Below are 20,810 nucleotides of genomic sequence, written 5' to 3'. Positions count from 1 at the left end.
TATTATATAATATATATATTATATAATATATATATTATATAATATATATATATTATATAATATATATATTATATAATATATAATATATATTATATATATTATATATTATATAATATATATATTATATAATATATATTATATATATGTATATATTATATAATATATATATTATATTTTATATATATATATATATATATATATATATGGTGGAACGATAAGTGTCACCCTAAAGAAAACAATATTTCAGCTTTATTTTAAAACTTTTATTGAAAATATCCATTCAGGTAACTTGATTATGTAGTAGAGCTGACATCTATTCAATGTAGCTGCCTTCAGCCTCAATCACTGCCTCGATATGGGTTCGGAACTAGAAGCATGCCTTTTCCACAAGCGTTAGCTGGACCTCAGCGAATACTCAGTGTGATCAGACTGGCTTTGGTGTTGTGGGAGGTCATGTTGGTGATGTTCTCGATGTATAACCAAACAAAGTTGTCCAGTGGATTAAGGAGGTGGGAGGAGGGGAAGCAGTGAGAGAAGGGTAAAAAGTTGTAGCATTCCTTCAGAAGCCAAGTGTGGGTCTCTTTGGACGTGGGCTGGCGCCGTGTCCAGCTGCCACACCCAGTGTCTGCCAGTGGCCACCTAATTGCACCAGGGAATCATCACACTCTTCAACACATTCAGGTACACTTTGGTGAATAATTTAAAGCCAATTTCAGATGTGAGGTGGCATGATGTGGCCATCACTTGAAATCACACCAAAGACGATAACTGTGGCTGGAACATTCAGGATTTTCATTTTGAGGGTGTTGGAAAGGGTCCTGTTTTCATAACTTGGATCTGTCTTGGAAATGGGATCATGTCGTCTTTTCTAGGGTGACAATCTTATCATTACACTCTGTACAGGAGTTAAGTTTTTACAAAAAAAAAAAAAAAACAACCCTCAAACTAATCTCCTCTCTCACCCTGTTTTTCGATCTTTCTCTCTTTAATATGCGAATAAAGAATCTGTTCGTAGATGGAACCATGTTTTAACCACAAAACAGTAAGAACATAGAACATTTCTTTTGTGTCTATTAAAAGTGAAAGAAATTTTTGTTGTTTATTTTTTTACCATTTTATATTAAGCCTTTTTTTTAAATTAAATTTGCATTCATGATTCTTTCCTTTCTTTATCATCAGTTATCATTAAGATTAAGCCTTCTTTTCTTTGTACCTAAAAATATATTTGCATACGTGGTCATTCAACCAAGCCAGACACGCGTATGTCTACGTTATTTATATAGATACATGGTGTTTTCTTGCATGAGATTGAACACTGTCATAATGCTTCACTTCACAACCCAATGATCAATAGAACCTGGGAAGAAGAGTCCACAAGTGGTTGAAAAATACAAAAGTAGTTTCAGAAATTGAGGTTTGAAGATTAGAACAGATATACATTATTGGTCGGCATAATCACGTTGACACACCAGTTCTCGTTAGATCACTGAAGTTAAGCAACATTGAGCCTGGTCAGTACCAGATGGGTGACTAATTTATGAATTCCAGGTGATGTATATAGGAGGACGTCGACACCTCTCTGCAAAAGCTGCAAATCCCTAAGATTGTCATTTCTTCTAATGGAGATGTACAGGGTGTCCAAAAAGTCACTGAAGGGTTTTGAACTTAAATAGATTCTTTATTTTTTATGATATCTTTCTGCAATTCTAACACAATCTGACAAAGACATTGGGAAATGTTTTAAAAACCATGCAAAATTCAAGCAATCTTTATTTATGAAAAATAATATCTTTTAAATGTTGCCCATTTTCAGCTTCGCATATTTGTGTTCTTTCCAAAACCATATTCATGAGAGATTGCAGAATTTCTGGATTGTTTTTTAACTCCCTTATTTCGTTCTGCGAGTTGGCAGGCCTTGAAACGTTAAATCCCAAACCCTGCTAGAATTGAAGGAAAATATCAGGAACGAAATAAAGGAGTTAAATCACAATATAGAGATTCTGCAATCTATCATGAATAATGTCTTGAAAGAGCACAAATATGCGAAGCTGAAAATGGGCAAAATTTAAGACATTATTTTTCACAAATAAATATTTTTGAATGTACTTTTTAAAAGAATTTCCTAATGTTTTAGTCAGATTGTGTTAAAATTACAGAAAGATATCATAAAAAAATAATCTATTTAAGCTCAAAACCCTTCAGTGACTTTTTGGATACCTTGTACATGCGAATGGAGACTGCTTGTGAATTTCATACTCCCTTGAAACTTCCTCCTTTGGATGAAAGCTGATTAAACCCATTTAGAGTTGGTGCTGCAGTTTCATTATCATATATTATTGACAATAAAGTTTTGAAAGTCAGTGTTGAACAAGGACCACAATGCAAGAGAAAGTACTTGATGTCCGTATTTCAACAGCAAATTGGTAAGGTGAAAAAGTTTGATAAATGTGTCTTGCCACTTAATGAATGATATTTTAAAAGCGAGCATTATTTTCCGAACACCCTAATATCTTTATGCATTGCTTATTGACTTGATGCACAATATCTGTATTTTTTTATGCACTTTTAAAACTTTTCTTGCAAGGTTGTTGTACCAGGCGCATTCCATTTGGGAAGGAAAAATATGTGGCTACTGTTGTAAGTTTTGCTTTATGTATTTTTATTTATTTATTTTTATTTATTTTATTTTATTTATTTATCATTTATTTTATTTTTTATGAAATCACTCCAGACAAGGTATGATGCCACTTGATGGAAGAAGCTAAAAAATATTAAAAAAAAAACTAGTCAGCGATAAGATTATGAGCTAGAAAACAGCAGTTATTCTCCCTTTGTCAGAAACATCACTCATGGAATGTGAGGACTAATGAGCAAATAAGGGACGTGAGAATCTTTGCTTTGTCAATAAAGCATTTTTTTTTTAAATTATCATTACTTTTATGATATTTTCAAGTTGCATTTAACACCTTAATTTTCCATAGAGTGCTCAATATGTAAACAGATGTGTTTTTTTTTGTTTTTTTTTGTTAGCATAAAACTTGATGTGGATAGTTTATATTAGAAAGCCAAAACAACGATGCAAGTTTTAATAAAAAAAAATAAAATGAATAAAAATAAGTTTTAATAAAAAAAATAAAATAATAAAAAAATAAAATATAAGTATTGCCACAAAGAAGCTGTTGTTAGATATTGAACATCATTAGTTTTTTTTTTTTTAGCATAAAACTTGATGTGGATAGTTTATATTAGAAATATAATAGTTTATATTAGAAGTAAGTTTTAAGAAAAAAAAAATAAAATCATAAAAAAATAAAACATAAGTATTGCCACAAAGAACGTCATTACAAAAAATAATGATTCTATTCATTATAAAATTGCATAATGTTTGGTTTCAATTTCTTTTTATAAATATTATATTTTATTATGAATATAAATAATATATATACACTAGCTGACAGCCCAGCGTTGCCTGGTCGTCATGCTTAAACATATTTTAATTTATGCAGATTACGTATGTATTATTATAATCCTCTATTGATTATTATATATTACGAGGAATTTGTTTGAATTTATTTGCAAAAAGAAAATTTTTTTAAAATAATAATAATGTCGTTCATCAAGTTCCATCTGTGTTTGTTTACAATATCATGTCAGCTGATATTTGAGCTTGACGATGAATGCCCTGGAAAAGTCAATTCTGATTAATGTTTAGTTTTAAAGTCTGCAAAGGAAGAAATGATTTACATCAAAAACCATAACCGTGGTTGGAAACTTTGTTTTCATCACTCTGGGCATGTCCTTGTTATTTGTGGCAATCCAGCAATTCATTTTGAGGGTGGTGATCCTGTGGTAATAACTTGGATCGGTAGAAAGCATGAGATGTACAGTGGCACATCTTCGGTCTCGCTCATTGAACATTGTCTCACTTTCAGACATGATAGAAGGATCCTATTGCTCTTGGGATTTGTACACAACTAGCCAACTGGTCGGCAACAAAAAAAGAAAACCAGTTTTCATAAAACGGAAATGGAATCATGTCGTCTTTTCTAGGGCGGCAATTTTATCGTTCCACCCCATATAACGTGGTGAAACAGCAACTATGAGGATACCAGTCCACAAAAGAATGAATACACAAATTATGCCGCTTCATTGCAAAAGATACCAAAAACAAAAAATGTAGGTTTATTAATACTATTTCTGCAATTATATAAATGCAACGTTGTGTGTGTGTGTGAGTTCGTTTCTTATAGACTTCTAAACGACTGAATAGATTTTCTTTAAAATTTACAGAACTTTAGTGTATAAGTCTGGGAGTGATCTTAGTTAAGTTTTGTCTCAGAATACTCGCGATAATTACTGATAATCGAAACCGTTATTTTAATTTATCTATCATTGGTAAAGCCATTTTTCCATGTCGTTGATCACCAACAATGATAGAACAATGGGTTGTAAAAATTCTATTGTTGGTGTTTTTGATACGTGTTTTTTTTTTTTTTTATGACGTGGTATGTAGGTTCAAACTCTGCACATTTCTTTTTTTTTTTTTTTTCCATTAATTGCAAAGAATTTTATAAGACTTGAAAAATTTACGTGGTCTGTAGATTTGGTGTAAACCACGTAAATTTCTTAATGTTTTTTTTTTTTTTTTTTTTTTTTTTTTTTGCATGACGTGGTCTGTAGGTTCCAACCCCGCACGTAAATTTCTTAATGTTTTGTTTTTTTTTTTGCATGACGTGGTCTGTAGGTTCCAACCCCGCACATAAATTTCTTAATGTTTTTTTTTTATTTCGTTAACTGGAAAGAAGTTTATATAAAATAATTTTATAAAAGAAACAGTAGGTTCTCTAGAGTGCAATGTAGAATAACATCTATTTTAGACTAAGTTACTGCATGGAGGCATGTGAAGCTTCTTCTTTCCGGACGGTTCCACAGATTTCGATGACAATAAAAATATAGGAGTGTGAAATATTCGTTGATCATCATTCAATCCTGCGCAACGTTGGGTGCCCCTGCTAGTTTATAATAATTTTATTTTTTATAACTTTTTATATTCATACATGGCTCTGCAAATCTCATTAATTCTTATCCTTGAGTGACATCTGACCTTGATAAGTGGTGATCGTTTTTAATATAAAAAAGCCAACAAATAGTATTGAGTATTTATTTATATAAATAAAACGTTAAATAGCATAAACTAAACTTCCTGTTTTGAACTTCATTAATAGTCACTCTCTTCCCTTCACTCGCTGGAGACAAGGAAGGGGTAATTTAAAACTATAACATACTATACATATTTCATCTTTAAAATGAAGAGGAGCAAGGTGAAGTAATTTAGACGAAATTTAAAAAAAAATCCGTGTTTTAAATATTTTATATCAGTATTCATTTATTCATTAATAAATACTTAAAATTTTTATCAAAATCGAATGAATCTGATTTTTGGTAAATCTTTTTTTTTTTTCTTTTTTTTTTTCAACGAGTTTTAAAACAAACACAACTTTCACTTTCAATAAACAATCATTTCTGGTGGCGCGGATAAACCTTACCGGCTGACTGTGTAAGGGAGATAACTCAAAGTTGTTGAGAGTTTTCTATTTGCATTTCAAAATGCTAACTTAATTTTGTGAATGATGCTTATGGAAAAAAAAAACAAACAATAAATAATCTTTCAGAAGTTTCTAATTTTACATACGTACGTATCTACATTAATCAAATTAGTGTGTGTGTGTGTGTGTGTGTGTTGAGTCAACCTAATTTCAATAATCACATATTTAAATATTTAAAAAAAAATTTACTAATCTAGTGTGTGTGGGGATCTCCCCCCCTCCTCCCCTACTAGATTAGTAAATTCCTTACAACCTCTCTTTCACAGAAGAGATGTTTCTAGTCTCTCTCTACTTTATCACTATTTGATTAGTAGGTGTTCAACTGAATGCAAATCTCTGGTTCCTTTTTGTAAAAAATTCACAGCAAAAACCCCTTTTTGTAACCTTAATGAAGAAAACAAAAACCCTTTCTCAGTGTCCGTAGCAAAGGCCAAATTTCCCTAAACAGTGCTTCTTCACAAGGGCTTCCTATCTGTGGAACACATTGTGGAACTGCTTCCCCACAGTTGTCTACAAAGCCAATGTCAACAGATTCCTCGACATATCAAAGGCATTTCATAAGGTATGGCATAAAGGGCTACTTCACAAGATCTCCAGCTATGGTATAGTTGGAAATGTCTTAATTATTAAATCATTTCTCTCTGATAAGTTTATAAGAGTAGTGGTTGATGGGCCCAACTCTCTTCCTGATCTACATTAAGGATCTTCCAAATCACATCCTCACATCATTCGTAGACATTTCTGCTGATGACACCACCATCTATGGTAGCACATCTAAGACCGTAAACGACCTGATCCTGAGCATGTGGCAAAATGGAGAAAGAGGTGGCTGGTTGCTTTTAATGCATCTAAAACTAAGCTTCTATTTTTACATCATCAATGCTCTGATCCTCATCTGACATCTATTGAAATGACTGGCTCTCATCTTGGGGAAGCTTCATGTTTTGACAAGCTTCTGGGCTTGACCTTTACTCCGGATCTAAAATGGAACATTTAGATCAAATCTGTTGCCAAGTTCGCTGGTAAAATGGTGGGATCCTTCTATTGATCCAGTAGATATCTCACTACTGATGCAATTCTCTACCTATATAAGAGTCAGGTCCGTGCAAGAATGGAGTACTGTTGCCACATCTGGGCAGGAGCTGCTAGAAAAACCTTATCCTGCTTTGATAGAGTTGGCTAGTTGGGGATGCTCTTTTCTCTTCCCTGCAACCTTTTTCTCACAGAAGAGACGATACGAGACTGTCTCTACTTTATTGTTATTTTCATGGCAAGTACTTGCTTGAGCTCCAATCCATGGTCCCCCCTCACTAAACTTTCACAAGAAACACTCGTCTAGCTGAAAACACTATCAATAATTTCCCCTACTCTTTATCTGTGCCTAAACCTAAACGTAGATTTCCTGAACAAAGCTTCTTTCTTAGAACTGCATGCCTGTGGAATTGTCTTCTGTTTGCCTGCTTTCCACCTGACTTCAATATGGTCGTCTTCAAGTCCAATGTAAACAAGTTCTTGATGAGCCGTTTCACTTAGGTTACCAATTTTCCACTACTAACAATTACTATGATTTTGATATTGTACATGCTTTAACCCTTATCCTCGAGTGGCCTCTGGCCCTTGAGTGGTGACTCCTATGTAAAAAAAAAAAACAAAAAAAAAACAATCCTATTTCAAACTTCATTAATATCTCGCACATTATGTAAGCAACTTCCACTTCCTTGCATTTCTCTTGTAATCAGCATTTTCGTTCTCTCTCTGAGCTTGCTTGATGATGGTGATGGAAGCTAGCTTTTTATAATTTAAAACGAAATAAAAAAAAAACAAATCAAAAATAGTTATGCGATTTAAAAAGAAAATTTGAAAAGACTGAGGCAAATATAGTTAGTTTATAAAATTATAGATTTTCATTTATTTATTTCTTGTTCATTAGTTTAACATCCATTTTATATGTTGGCATGCATTGGACAATTTTAAGAAATTAATCTCCAAGCTAACCTGTTTCTGACCAGGTCTTTATTTATGCCTCTTTTGCTCATTTTTATCACTTTCCACCATGTTTTCCTTGGCCTTCCCCTGTAAACAGAACCTACTATCTCAACTGTTCTACATCTACTAACCCAAGAAATCTAATTTATTTTTTTTAATGTGGTCTTAATATCAAAATCCTTTGTTCTCCACATTATTTATCTCCCTATCATCTCGCTATTTATTTATCCTAGATTTAATCTTCCTCTTAGGTCATCAGAACTAAGCTTGTCTTAAAGACTCGTAATACACATTCACCGTTTTATTCTCCTATCCTTTCTCTCCATACAATTATGCCCTCAACCCTCATTGGTCAGGTTTCATTTCCATATCACACTGTGTACATATGCCTGATAAACTCTTTCTTTGGTCGACAGTGGCAACACTCTGCTGGTTAGTAATGACAGAAGTTCCCTCCACTTGCTCCATCCACTCCTAATTCTTGCAATCACACTAGTACCTGCACCACCCTGTGCTCCAATGCTATCACCAAGGTAACAAAACTTCTCAACGACCTCTTATAGCTTTATTATCCAGATATCCTTTCTCCACATCTGAATTTTCATCTATCTCCATCGTCTTACGCATCTTGCATGCAAATTGGTTATCCTCTCTCAATCTACTAGTAATTGCACTACACTTCTTTTTATTATAAAAACAGAATTTGTAATTCTGTGTGTGTCTGTGTCTGGCTAAAAGTCAGAATCTACACAAGATATATTTATAAGTGTTATATCAGATCCAGTGTAATGTTATTGTAGAGTTGAATGTAATAATCAAAGAAGCAAGTGCCCACGTGTGTGTGCCTTGTGTGGCTATATGACTTACCTTCAGGTGGGTTCTGAGAGAGAGAAAGATTAAAGATGGTGACCGTGGCTTTATAAGGGGTGATCTCATGGAATCGCACGAGATCACGCCGCACACTGCACACATATGCAAATGAAATACAATCATTTTTTTTTTTTTTTTTTAATAAAACGCCTGTTAGCAGAGGTGAGGGGGGACAAATGCGTGCTGGAAGCTGAGGGGTAAAATTGTGAAGAGAAGGAAATACAGCGACAAATTCTATCCATGAACTTTTGTGTGTTTTTTTTTTTTTCTCCCAAAATACCAGCCCATTTAACTGCAGGTCTGTAAAAAATTCGAGTACTAGAGAGAATAATAAAAAAAAAAGGTTCTTTTTGTTTAAAATTTTTCCAGGTACTTGTTTCCAAAACAACACTGAAACTAGGTTAAAGAACAGTTAGTCAGATTTTATTTTCATTCTTGCTTTCTTCTTTCCTATCATATTGAACCAGTTGTCAAAAAGATAGACAGGTAATCAGAGAGATCAGTAGAAAGAAAGGTAAAAAAAAAAACAAAAAAACAGATGTTAACTCTTCTATTTTGTTATCCATGCTACCGGGCAGCACTGGATAACCCTGCTATTATTTATATATTAAAAATAAGATTCCTTAACTTTCTTTTTCTCCTCTTTTAGGGAATTGGTATTCTCATCCCAGCTTTCTCAATTATTGCTTTTGCCTATTCAACATGGCTGATGTATTTAGCTCTCATGCTTTTCTCGTTTGGTAAGTCACTTTTTTTTGTTTTTATTTTGATGTTACAAATGGACACTCGGACATTTTTATCAGACTAAAATAAAAAAGGAGACATTAAACTAAAGATGATCACTGCCAAATATTCGTAAAATCGCCGCCTTATATTTTAATGCAATTTAGAGCATGTATTTATTTAGAAATGGTGACGCATTGAAATTACAGTTATCAAATTTATTGCTAAGGTTTCTGGAAAAATGGTTTTACCATTCTAGCCAAGGAACTGTGATGTGATGGAGAAAATACTAGGTAAAATTTAATTCTAAGCAACATTTTTTTTAAAGGTTGAAGATTCAATTCTCAATGTGGGTGATACTAAGAATACAATTGCGAATTACTTAAAACTTCCATGCAGTCGTATATCTGAGAGAACCCCTATGTTCAAAAGAGTCGCCAATCTGATAGGTCCTGAACTGTCATCTAAGCTTCAGCCTCTGTCCCATCGACGAAATGTTGCATCCCTTTGCCTGTTCTACAAGTATTTTAATGGTGAATGTTCTGACGAACTGCAAGCATTTGTGTCCCCACGACGTAAACACCCTCGACAAACCCGACAGGCAGCTAAATCCCACCCCCACACAGTAGAGATCCCTAGATGTAAAAGATCTTTCTACTCCAGTAGTTTCTTCCCCAGAACCGCTAGACTTTGGAATTCCATTCCAGGTCCCTGCTTCCCCAACTGTGCTGACATGCAGAAGTTCAAGTGTAACATGAACCGATATCTTGCTGCCCAACTCCCTACATAGTACCCCAGTAGCTGTTGCGCCTGATAGTAGCCCCCTACACCAAAGTGGTAATGTGCCTTGTTTGGGGTCAAAATGTAATAAACAAAAAAAAAATAAAATGAAAGGTTCCATTTAAAATTTCGCATAGATTTCTGCGTTCTACAGAAAGATTCCCCGAGTTCAACAAAATACTCCTGAAGAATATTACATGGGGGGAGGGGGGTATATGAAAGAAGAAACTTCATACCTTTCCGTCCAGCGGTCCTTTGTCTCTTTCTGCTGTTGAGTGCTGTGATGAATGTAACACAATGAAACGATTGAAACATACCTGACTTTTCTTCTTTGCGAACCACAGGACAATGACTTTATATTTTGTAAATATAAATTTATTTCAGATGTGTCCATGTTTTCACTGGAGTGTGCTACGTCTCTACAAGCCTGTTTTGTCTAGCCTCGCTTCTCGGCTTTCTGGAGCACGTCTGCACACTTTGGTGACAAATCCCCAAACTCTCAGCACTAATCTTTTTGACCTGTAAGTTCTGCTACGTCATCCTCAAAAGGACGTTTCCGTTTCATTCATGAGCCTCGGTGACGTAAGTGATTCAACAACATCTCTCACTGTGTCACCTCTTAGTCCATACCCAACTGCTCAAGGTCGATCTAGTTAAAATTTGTTCCTATTTTATTTAAAATAATTTTTGTAAACATTTCAGTGAGCAATTTATTTCTCCAAACAATTATGCAATTATGGAACACGAGAAATTATCTGCCTCTCTGTCTCACATGATCAGGTTAACGGTCCCCCATCTTGGGAGGGAGCGGATGTGTCTCAAAAATGGAGACTATTAGAATTAACCACAAGTAAAGATCCTCACTTTCCATTCTTCTGCGTTCGACACCTGGAAAGTGAATAAAATCTAATATAAAACTAACCCTCGTTTTGGAGTAAAATGCATCCCTTCTTGGGTTCCAGCTTCCCTCCAAGAACAGATGCGACGCAGATGAAAAGTTATGTCGAGATACATGCATGCGTTTATGTTATGGATGACCCACACATGCAACACATTTAGACGATCACGCAACAAACTCAAATAGGTCACAAAGATAACTTGGGTTCAGATAGTGAAGAGCCACTAGATAGAGAATAGTGACACGCACTCAACCCTAAACGACTATACAGCACAATAATACTTAACATAAACTATTTTAACAAGATCATTACTGCTGTACACTTATTACTAGATAGATGGATAGATAGATAGATAATTGCTAATTAACACTTTTAGCCCTGCTATTATCTAACAAGAAGACCAGAGGCTACATCGGCCAAACAGTTGTGAGAACAATCGTGTGAATAATTCAAACAGATAATTTTCAAATAATAATTGACAAGCATTTTATCCGCTCACGAAAAACAATTATTGTTCTGAAATTTCCGGAAATAAGAAAACAAGACTTTTCTACTCTAAAACAAATCTCTATTCACACTGGAATAATATTTTTGCTTGTTTTTGTGTTTTTAATTTCATATACACAGACAGAGAGAGTTAGAGAGAGTGAGTTTAGTGAACATTATCACTCAATTTCTGATTAAAGCTAGTCACTCTCTGATAACGAATGAAGATATTTCTAATGGTGAAATGGTGTCATAATTCTTGATAATTTTTTTTTTTTTTGTTATTTGCCAGGAGCCGCCACAGTCGTGCCATGTCTTACGACACTAATATCCCGAAATGGTAAACCTCACCAAAAAGGAGTTATCGTAGGAATTTTCCGTTCACTTGGTGCCTTAGCCAGAGCTTTAGGACCAATTATCCTTTGTACACGTAAGTAACCAATCAATTTCTAATTATTTAACTATTGGTTGAATCAAGTTTTAAGATCGATAATATAAATCTGTTCTTTCGGAGAATGCAACTGACAACGAGGCTTTATACAAAGATTAACGACAACTTTTCTTAAGTTAGTCTCACGTGATATTCAATGATGGTATTGATTTTGTATTAAGACGTTTTATAAAAATGTTATGCAGTTTGTTTGACAGCATTGTACTTTACTTTTTCTTATACCTTTTTTTTTTACTTGGGATTCACCACTTATCAAGGCCCGAAGGCCATTCGAGAGGATAAGGGTTTATGAATGTAAGGTGGTAGTGAAACAATCCTTAATGTAAATGGAGTAGAATTTGATTAACGAGAACGGCTTCATAGGAACTCGTTTACATTATATTTGAAGGCTACCATGTTGCATTCAACCGGGAAGCATGCCAGCAGAACAGTGTTTCAAGGGCGGGCAGTTCTGGGAAAGAAGCTTTGTTCATGGAATCTGCATTTACATTTAGGCATAGATAGAAAGCGGGGAAAATCAGATATGGTGCTTGTAGCTAGTTGAGTGTTTTTCGTGAAAGTTTGGCGAAGGGGGGGGGACTATAGATTGGAGTTCAGTGGAGCACTTGTCATGAAAATAGCGATAAAATAAATTATAAAAACTAGTAAGATTACTTGGCTTCCATAAATTATGCAGAATAAAGAAATAAAATAGAAGTAAAATTAAACAAGCTGCTTAATATTGCAATTTAAGCCTGGGTGCCCGGCGTTACTCGGGTGTGTGGAAGTGTGTGTTGAGCAAAAAAAAAAAAAAAAAATGTGTTAGTAGGTAGGCCGGCTCGAACCTGTACCATGAAGGAGGAAAAGAATGTGATAAAAAAAAAAAAATGTGACATCTTTGCCGTTGCGTTCCTCGCAAAACCAGAAGTGGCAAACGTCGAAATTAAGGCATGTTAATCGAAAAAAGGGGATGACTTGCAAAAATATCGGTGAAAAAAGCAACCCGTCCTTGTAGAAAACTGCCCGGTTGAAGGCGAAGGAATTAATGTTTTTAGCCAATTTTTCGATATTTGTTGTCCGAAAGTTCAAGGTTTAAAACGATACATACAAATCAACAAACATACAGACGTTTGCCGTTTATATTATAGATTTCTTTTACTATTTCTGCCGATTCCACTTTTTCTCAGAAGCCAATGAGCTGACCCGGCTGAAATTTTGTATTGACCTTTATAATAAGGTGCAGTGAACTAAGTATTATGGTATCTGTTTGATGCACTGTTAGGGATTAATGAGGATTATTAGGGATTAGACACAATAATACCACATGTTCTATACTTCAAGGAAGCAGTCCCGTGGTAATGTGTTTTGCAGGTAGGAAGCTCCTGGAAAGGAACTTTCCATGGAAATTTGAAGATGACTATGTTGTAATCTGCAGGGAAATAGTTCTATGGTAATGTATTCCACAAATAGGAAGTCTTTGCGAAGAACCTCTTTGTGGCAATTTTGCCTGACGCAAGACACACAGGAAACTTTTTTTCATTGTGATAGAAAACGAATTCACAGCAAGAATTCGTTTCCTATCACAATGAGAAAAAATTTGGATCCCTGGTTTTTCCTTATTTATTAATCTTTTTTTTAATTAGTATTTTGGTTAATTTTTTAAAATTGAAGACTAAAAAATAAAAAAAAAAAGTTACAAGTAAATTTTGATCTGTTCACTTTAACTTATATCTATTTTGTATTTCTCTTAGTCTGTCTGTCTGTTTCACTTAATCTCGGAAAATACTGGATCGATCTGGCTGAAATTTTGTATGAACTAAGTTTTATGGCATTCGTTTGATGCACAGTTAGATTAATAGGGATTAGTATTTAATGCAAAACTTAGTTGAATATGCTTAATTTTGTACTATCAATTTGGCATAAAATGCTTGGTCCTGGATATGACCTTAAACTATATCCGATGGTTAGGCCCCAGCTTGCGGGCTTTGGGGAGTGTGGAGCCACCGTTTAATTACCATTGCTCCCAGGTCTACTCTGACCCAGAGTGGTAGTACCTGTTAGGGTCCCAACTTTCTGTTAGAAACCGACTTAAAAAATATATTCTATTAAAAAAATTTTCTTCAAAATAACTGGATTCGGCATTAAATAACCTGAAAAGGGTTGAGATGCCGTAAAACAAAAACGACCAACCAACCATAAAGTGCTCGTTCAAAGTCAATGGAATGTAACATGCCTGTTTTTAATGGACTAAAAAAATCTAGTTTGAAATATTTATATTTATTTTAGGTTAGCGGGGGTACCCGGCGTTGCCCGTGTGTGTGTGTGTGGGGGGGGGGTAAATAAAAAAAATAATAAAATGGAAAATGAAGAATAAGCGAACTAAATAACTCTGTTTAACTGTTAAAACTGTTTTAAAAAATCGGGGGGGGGGGTAGACACAAAAAAAAAACAGCGAACGTGATTAAAAATAAAGAATAAGCGAACGAAAAAAAAATGGTATAAATAACCCTGTTTAAATATTAAAACTTTAAAAAATCGGAAAAACAAGAACAACAAAAAATAAAAAAAAAATAAAAAAAAAAAATAAACAAACGAAAAAAATGGCATCACCGGTTCGAGCCTGCCTGCCTACAATTTTTTTTTTTTTTTTTTTTTTGCTCAAAACACAGACACACCTTCAAACACCTGGGCAATGCCGGGCACTTAGGCTAGTCTATAATATAAATCTCACCTGCCTGTTTAAAATGTATGTATGTCTGCTTTAAACTTTCGAATGAGGCGACGGATTTTCACGAGATCAGTATCATTTTGAAGCTCGACCCTTTGGACGACAAATATTGAAAAATTGGCCAAAATCATTAATTCCTTCACCCTCAACTGTGCACTTTTCTACAGAGAGGGGTCGCTTTTTTTGCCGAATATTTTCGAAAGTCATCGCCTCTTTTCGATTGTCTAGCTTTAATTTAAACCTACATCAGTTTGTTCTGGCGATGGACGCAACAGCAAAGACGTCACTTTTTTCTTTTTTTTTTTTCACATTCTTTTTCCTCCTTTGTGGTACGGGTTTGAGCCTACCTACCTACTACCACTTTTTTTTGCTCAACACACACCTGCAAACACCAGGACAACACCAAGCACCCAGGCTAGTACTAAAGAAATCATATATTTTAGAACACAGAATTTTATTTATTTTTTTTTTATTTTATTTTTTTTTATTTTTTTTTTTTTTTTAATGAATAAAACCATGTAATTAATATTTTCTTTTCTTAGACTTTTGAAAGTGCCTCCAACAAGTTTCTAGACATTTGTTGCATGGACACTTTTATTGATAGTGCACCCATGAAACTCTAGTCCCCTTTGAAGTAATCTTCTCCGGCTGCAATACACTTATTGTACCGTTCCAACAACTTCTGGAAGGTCCCATGGAAGTCCTCTTATGTGAGCGTGTCAATGACTCTCGTCACAGCCTCTTTCATCTCTTCAATTGTCTCATAATGACAGCCTCTAACGTTTTAATTCACAGAGAGCAAGGTGTGAACTATATGGAGGATGAGGAGCTATTTTGGTCTTCATCTTGGTCAAATAGTCTGTGATAAGGATGGAGCACACTTGGAACAAACTTTGCACAAATCTTATGCATCTTCAGTCCCTTGCAAATAATTGCTTACATTTCCCACACTGACATCAAACTGTACGCTTATTGTCTATCGACACAGGACGGTTCTTATCCATCAAATTCTTTATTTGGCTAATCGATTCTGGTGTTCTGATTTCCTTATTCCTCTCACACCTCTCATCATCCCTCATAGACTCCGTGCCTTCCTTGAACCTCTTATGCCACTCAAAAACTGATGCTCGATTCATGCGAGATGGCCCAAAAGCAGTCTGAAGCATTCCATACGTTTACATGGCATTTTTGTCAAAGTTTAAAACAGAATTGTATTGCATTCTTGAAATTCACCAGCTCTGTCAATCAGGCTTTAGTAGGGTGTATTTCAATTCCTGCTGTGGCTGTTCATTTGAACCTGAAATCATAAAAATTGGCCAGTCATCTAAGATGTATAGGAAAATATACTGAATTTTCAAGTATTACATGCTTGTGCCAAAACGTCTGAGACCTTATTGAAGGCACTTCGTATATGTCTTTAAAAACACAAAAAAAACTTCATTTTTCTCTTTTAAATTTGCTGGTATTAACCACGAGATGAACCCACTAATGGATACAGCAAAATATATGTCCAGTCTTGTTGATGAACATTATTAGGTAAAGTCTGAATCCAAAATGTCTTGCATGGTTGGTAAAGAAGAGGTTGATCATATTTTTAAAGTTTGGTATAGAAGAGGTTGATCATATTTTAAAAGTTTGGTATAGAAGAGGTTGATCATATTTTAAAAGTTTGGTATAGAAGAGGTTGATCATATTTTTAAAGTTTGGTATAGAAGAGGTTGATCATATTTTTAAAGTTTGGTATAGAAGAGGTTGATCATATTTTTAAAGTTTGGTATAGAAGAGGTTGATCATATCATTGAAAACATAAAAACAAAACGAAATGTTTTCAACAATCTGACAAGACACTTATATTGAAAAAAGTGCTAACCACGCAAGGCACATCAGATTCAAATTTTACTTAATAATAAAAACGGACATATATTAATCACGATTAATACTAGTGGAATGAAGGTCTTCTTTGAAGCAGACATATATTGACAGAAGTTTCAGAAAAAAAAAATATAAATGATTTCATTCATTTACTAGCGGTGGTGGGTAGCGCCCAACCTTGCCCGGTCGTAAAATACGCCTAAATATTTTTTAATTCATTCAGATTTCGTATTTATTATTACAAAGCTAATCCTGTATTAAATATTATGTGTATATAGCACTGATTTCAAAATATAAAAAAAAAAAAATGACTTGAGTGGCATCAACTAGAATTCAAACCAAAACATTTAGCGCTATAACTGCATTCCCTACCGTTGGATCTATCGACAGATAGATAAGATTTAAAATGAGCCCACTTCAAGTTATGAATGAATTTGCACATGCGCAAAAAAATAAGATATATGCCGGCAAGTAAAAATGATCATTTTTCATTTCAACTTGCCAACATATTTCTGTATCTGTTATTCATTCATTCATTCAAAGATTTTACCTGTTATAAACCATTCTTGGTGTATGATTACTATTTTCTGTTAATTTCAGTATTATGTGGTCAGTAGTTTAAAAGTTTATCGGTTAAATATTTTCACGCACACATTTACTGTTTTATTTATATGGAATAAAAAAGAAAAAAATATAACATTATTTCCAAATTCTTAAAATAACTTTATTAAAATGAAATTATGAATTTTTGAGATGAGATGTGAATGCTTGTGTTATGTCGATTAATCGGACTATTATTTTCATCTTGGGTGTAATTAGCACAACGTTTCGGTCGCTGCAACCTGCGACCTTCTTCGGGTGTTAAAAGCATGCTTGCTTTTTTTCTACTAAGGAAAAGAGGGTTGGCTCTGCATTACAAGAATTCGAGCCGTGGGTTTGAGGGTGGGTACATTTTTTTTTTTTTTTTTCTTTTAAACAAAAATACGCATGGGTATCGATCCTCTGTTTCATAAAATTTTTTTTCAATAATAATATTAAAAATTAGTATAGATATGCTGAAAAATTTGAGTCATAGGAAAGCCTTTAAAAAAATATCTTAGTGACCCCTGACGATTGCACCTTCTTTATGATCTACAGAACAACCCTCATATCCACGGTTTGAATTCTTGTAATGCAGAGCCAACCCTCTTTTTCCTAGTAGAGAAAAAGAAGCATGTTTTCAACAACCAAAGAAGGTCGTAGGTTACAGCGACTGAAACGTTGTGCTAATAAGACCCAAGATGAGAATAGGCCGATTAATTAACATAACACAAGCAACTTTATAAAATGTTTTTGATGTGACGAATCATTTATTTTGATAAATAACACACCGTACAGCATTAGAAAAAAAATATCATGCTCTTACCGGGGGCCCAACAATATTTTTCGGATACTTAAGTATTCGAGTTTCCGAATACCATAGAGTGACGAAATTCCTTCAATAGAGTAACATAAATATATAAAGACAATACCTGTAATAAAAATGGAAAAAAAAATCGATTATGTAAGGAAAAAATATTTAATTCTCATCATTTTTTACAAAACACACGCGACATTATTTTTCGGAAATCGTTGAAAAACTGTTAATAGTCTGTAATATCACCTTTCTTCTCAATAACATTTATCAATCTCTCTTCATAATGATTAAACATATGCACAATAACATCTCTACGTGTTTCTATTAGTTGTTTTTTGGCATCTAGTACTCGTTCCCATAGTTGAGCCTCTTTCGTTATTTCAGATCCATCATAGACAAGTTGCGCAAGCATTTCCCAAATATTTTCCATTAAATTTAGATCTGGGCTTTTTGCAGGCCATTCCAAAGTAGTCATATTCACTTCAGCCATCCATTCTTTCTTGAGTTTTGACACATGGATGCTGCAATTGTCTTGCTGTAGAACGAAATCAATCCACATCTCTCTTCTTATCCTTAGTAGTGCTTTCTCATCCAGCAACTGTTTGTAGCTTTTGCTGTTCTGTCGTCCTTTCAGCCACTCCAACCATATATTTCCATTAGCAAAGATCATACCCCAAACTAAAACTCATCCTCCTCCCATCTGTCGTTTGTTCAGTACATCATTATCATCATGACGAGCTCCTTGCCTGGACCAATGGGACTCTTCCTCTCCAGAGTTTCCTGTCCTCCACCAGCTGCCCACCAGATACCCAGGCTCACAGTTGGCACCGCGCGCCACCTGCCGGACATACATGGATCCAGATCGCCGCCCCCCCATGTCTGCGTGTCCGCGTTATGGAGTCCACAGCAATACATCACTCACCAACTCCTGCTTGCTCCTCAGACAACAGGCTCACCCCTTCTCGACCAAATACACCATCCATCGGGCCCATCAAACTTGAAACGCTTCTCATCAGTAAATATAACCTTCTTAAAGTCAACATGTTTTGTTAACCACCTTTTAACACTCTAGTCTTGCCCCTTTGTGTTTCTTTGTTAGTGTAATTTATTTCCTAGCCTTTGCATACTTCAAACCAATCCTCTGCAGCGTTCTTTGTACTGTTCGGACGTTTACATCCAATTCACATTTCTCCTTCACTTTTCTTGCTGTAACTTTTTCTCCAGATGTCAAAAGCCGTGTCACAGTCCTCTTCATTCTTCTTTCAGTCCTCTTGCCAATTGATTTTTTCCGTTCTCTCTTCTTTTTCCGCTCGAAGTTTGTCTTCAACATGTATTCGACCGTTGATTTTGACAGCTTCATATCCATGGCGATCTTTCTGATGCTGAGGCCATCTTCCTGCTTTTTCCATGCCAAACAAACGACTTCTTTTTAATGCATTTTACCCCAATAAACTTAATTGTATTTGCCAGTAGAATAGAACAGATAATTGATTCTAATGATGACAGCTAAGTGTACAAGTAGAAAATTTGCATACAGCAACATATACATGAACATATTAATAAAATAGGATTTGTTGTCATGTCGGAAAAATAGTGTCGCGCAAGTTTTTGCAAAAAATCACAAAAAACTAAAATTATCAAAGCTAAACTAAAAACAATGATTACACTAGTAGTGGATTTTCACTCCTCAACTACGTACTTACAATCTCAAAAGTTTTTGGCACTAGTAACCACCTTGAAGTACTTTTTTTTTTTTCAAAGTCTCCAAAAAATATTGTCGGGCCCCTGTACTAAAGTAGTTGAACACTCTAGCATTATTTCTTCATATGTATTATGTTATATTATGCACACATATACTTCAATGACTTTATACTGCTATGTTTTTTTGTTTTTTTTTCTTTCTACAGTTTACTGGCTCACTGGTCCTCAGTTATGTTACCTGACAGGAGCTGTTTGTTTATTGCAGCCCTTGTTTCTATTACAGCGTTTGGGTCATGGTTAAACAGGAACGGTAGCCATCTTAAACAAGGGCTGAAATCTGATCTGCTGCGGCCCTAACTACATTTTTTTTTTTTTTTTTTTTTTTTTATATATAACTGCTGTCCAAAAAAAAAAAAAAAAGAATTTGAGTATCTCATGACTCGTCACATAAGTGTGGATGAATATTTACATATCCCTTTACCTATAAGAATCTTTTCTTCAACAGCATCCTTTTTCTTTTATTGTTCATTCTATCGTACAATGAGCACTGTTTTCTTTTAATAGTATTAATACATTTACTAATACATTAAATAAAACTCTGCTCTTTAGACTCCAGGTCTAATTCTCTCTCTCTCTCTCTCTCTCTCTCTCTCTCTCTCTCTCTATATATATATATATATATATATATATATATATATATATATATAGTAATTTATAAAATATATATGACGATTAAGCTACACTGAATATTCTGCGTTTCATCCAACTATAGGATTCGTCAGGCTTATGCGCATAAGCCTGACGAATCCTATAGTTGGATGAAACGCAGAATATTCAGTGTAGCTTAATCGTCATATATATTTATAAATTACTAACTAGCTCTACCTACGTATTGAGCACTTTTGAAGTAAATACTTAAAGTTTACGCATAAATCTATACTTTCATATATTAAATTTATGCGAATAAATGAAGTAGTTATATATATATATATATATATATATATATATATATATATATATATATAATGTGTGTTTTGTTTACAGAAAGTTTAGATAAGTCATCAGTACCGTCGGTTTCTAATCTGATTATTAGGGACCGTTTTAGATACCAATATCAAGCTCTTGATATTGGTATCTAAAACGGTCCCTAATCATCAGGTTAGAAACCGACGGTACTAATCACTTCTCTCATCTAAACTTTCTGTAAACAAAACCTAAATAATACGCTCATATTTTTTTTGATTTTTCCTTATAATAGGACACTCTGCTGGAATCCCTTTTCAAAAAAAAAAAAAAAGAAAATATAACTAATTATATATACAAGTTAGAAAAT

General features: G+C 34.3%; 1 protein-coding gene across 1 annotated transcript in view; it reads left to right on the top strand.

The window, feature by feature from the left end:
- The window catches only part of LOC145283766 (solute carrier family 75 member 1-like), a 115,869-nt gene extending 95,949 nt beyond the window's left edge, over positions 1 to 19,920 (top strand). The window contains exons 10-13 of the mRNA XM_080132822.1: positions 2,585 to 2,637; positions 9,112 to 9,202; positions 11,643 to 11,780; positions 19,684 to 19,920. Coding sequence (XP_079988948.1) covers positions 2,585 to 2,637; positions 9,112 to 9,202; positions 11,643 to 11,780; positions 19,684 to 19,778 — 377 coding nt within the window. The 3' untranslated portion in view covers positions 19,779 to 19,920. The remainder of the gene's footprint in view (positions 1 to 2,584; positions 2,638 to 9,111; positions 9,203 to 11,642; positions 11,781 to 19,683) is intronic.
- Positions 19,921 to 20,810: the final 890 nt, after the last annotated feature.

This window comes from Euprymna scolopes, chromosome 8, assembly GCF_053919585.1.
Source record: "Euprymna scolopes isolate OS-2025 chromosome 8, ASM5391958v1, whole genome shotgun sequence".
Classification (NCBI taxonomy): domain Eukaryota; kingdom Metazoa; phylum Mollusca; class Cephalopoda; order Sepiida; family Sepiolidae; genus Euprymna; species Euprymna scolopes.
Note: the sequence above shows the minus strand (reverse complement) of the source record. Positions and strands in the feature narration are given on the sequence as shown.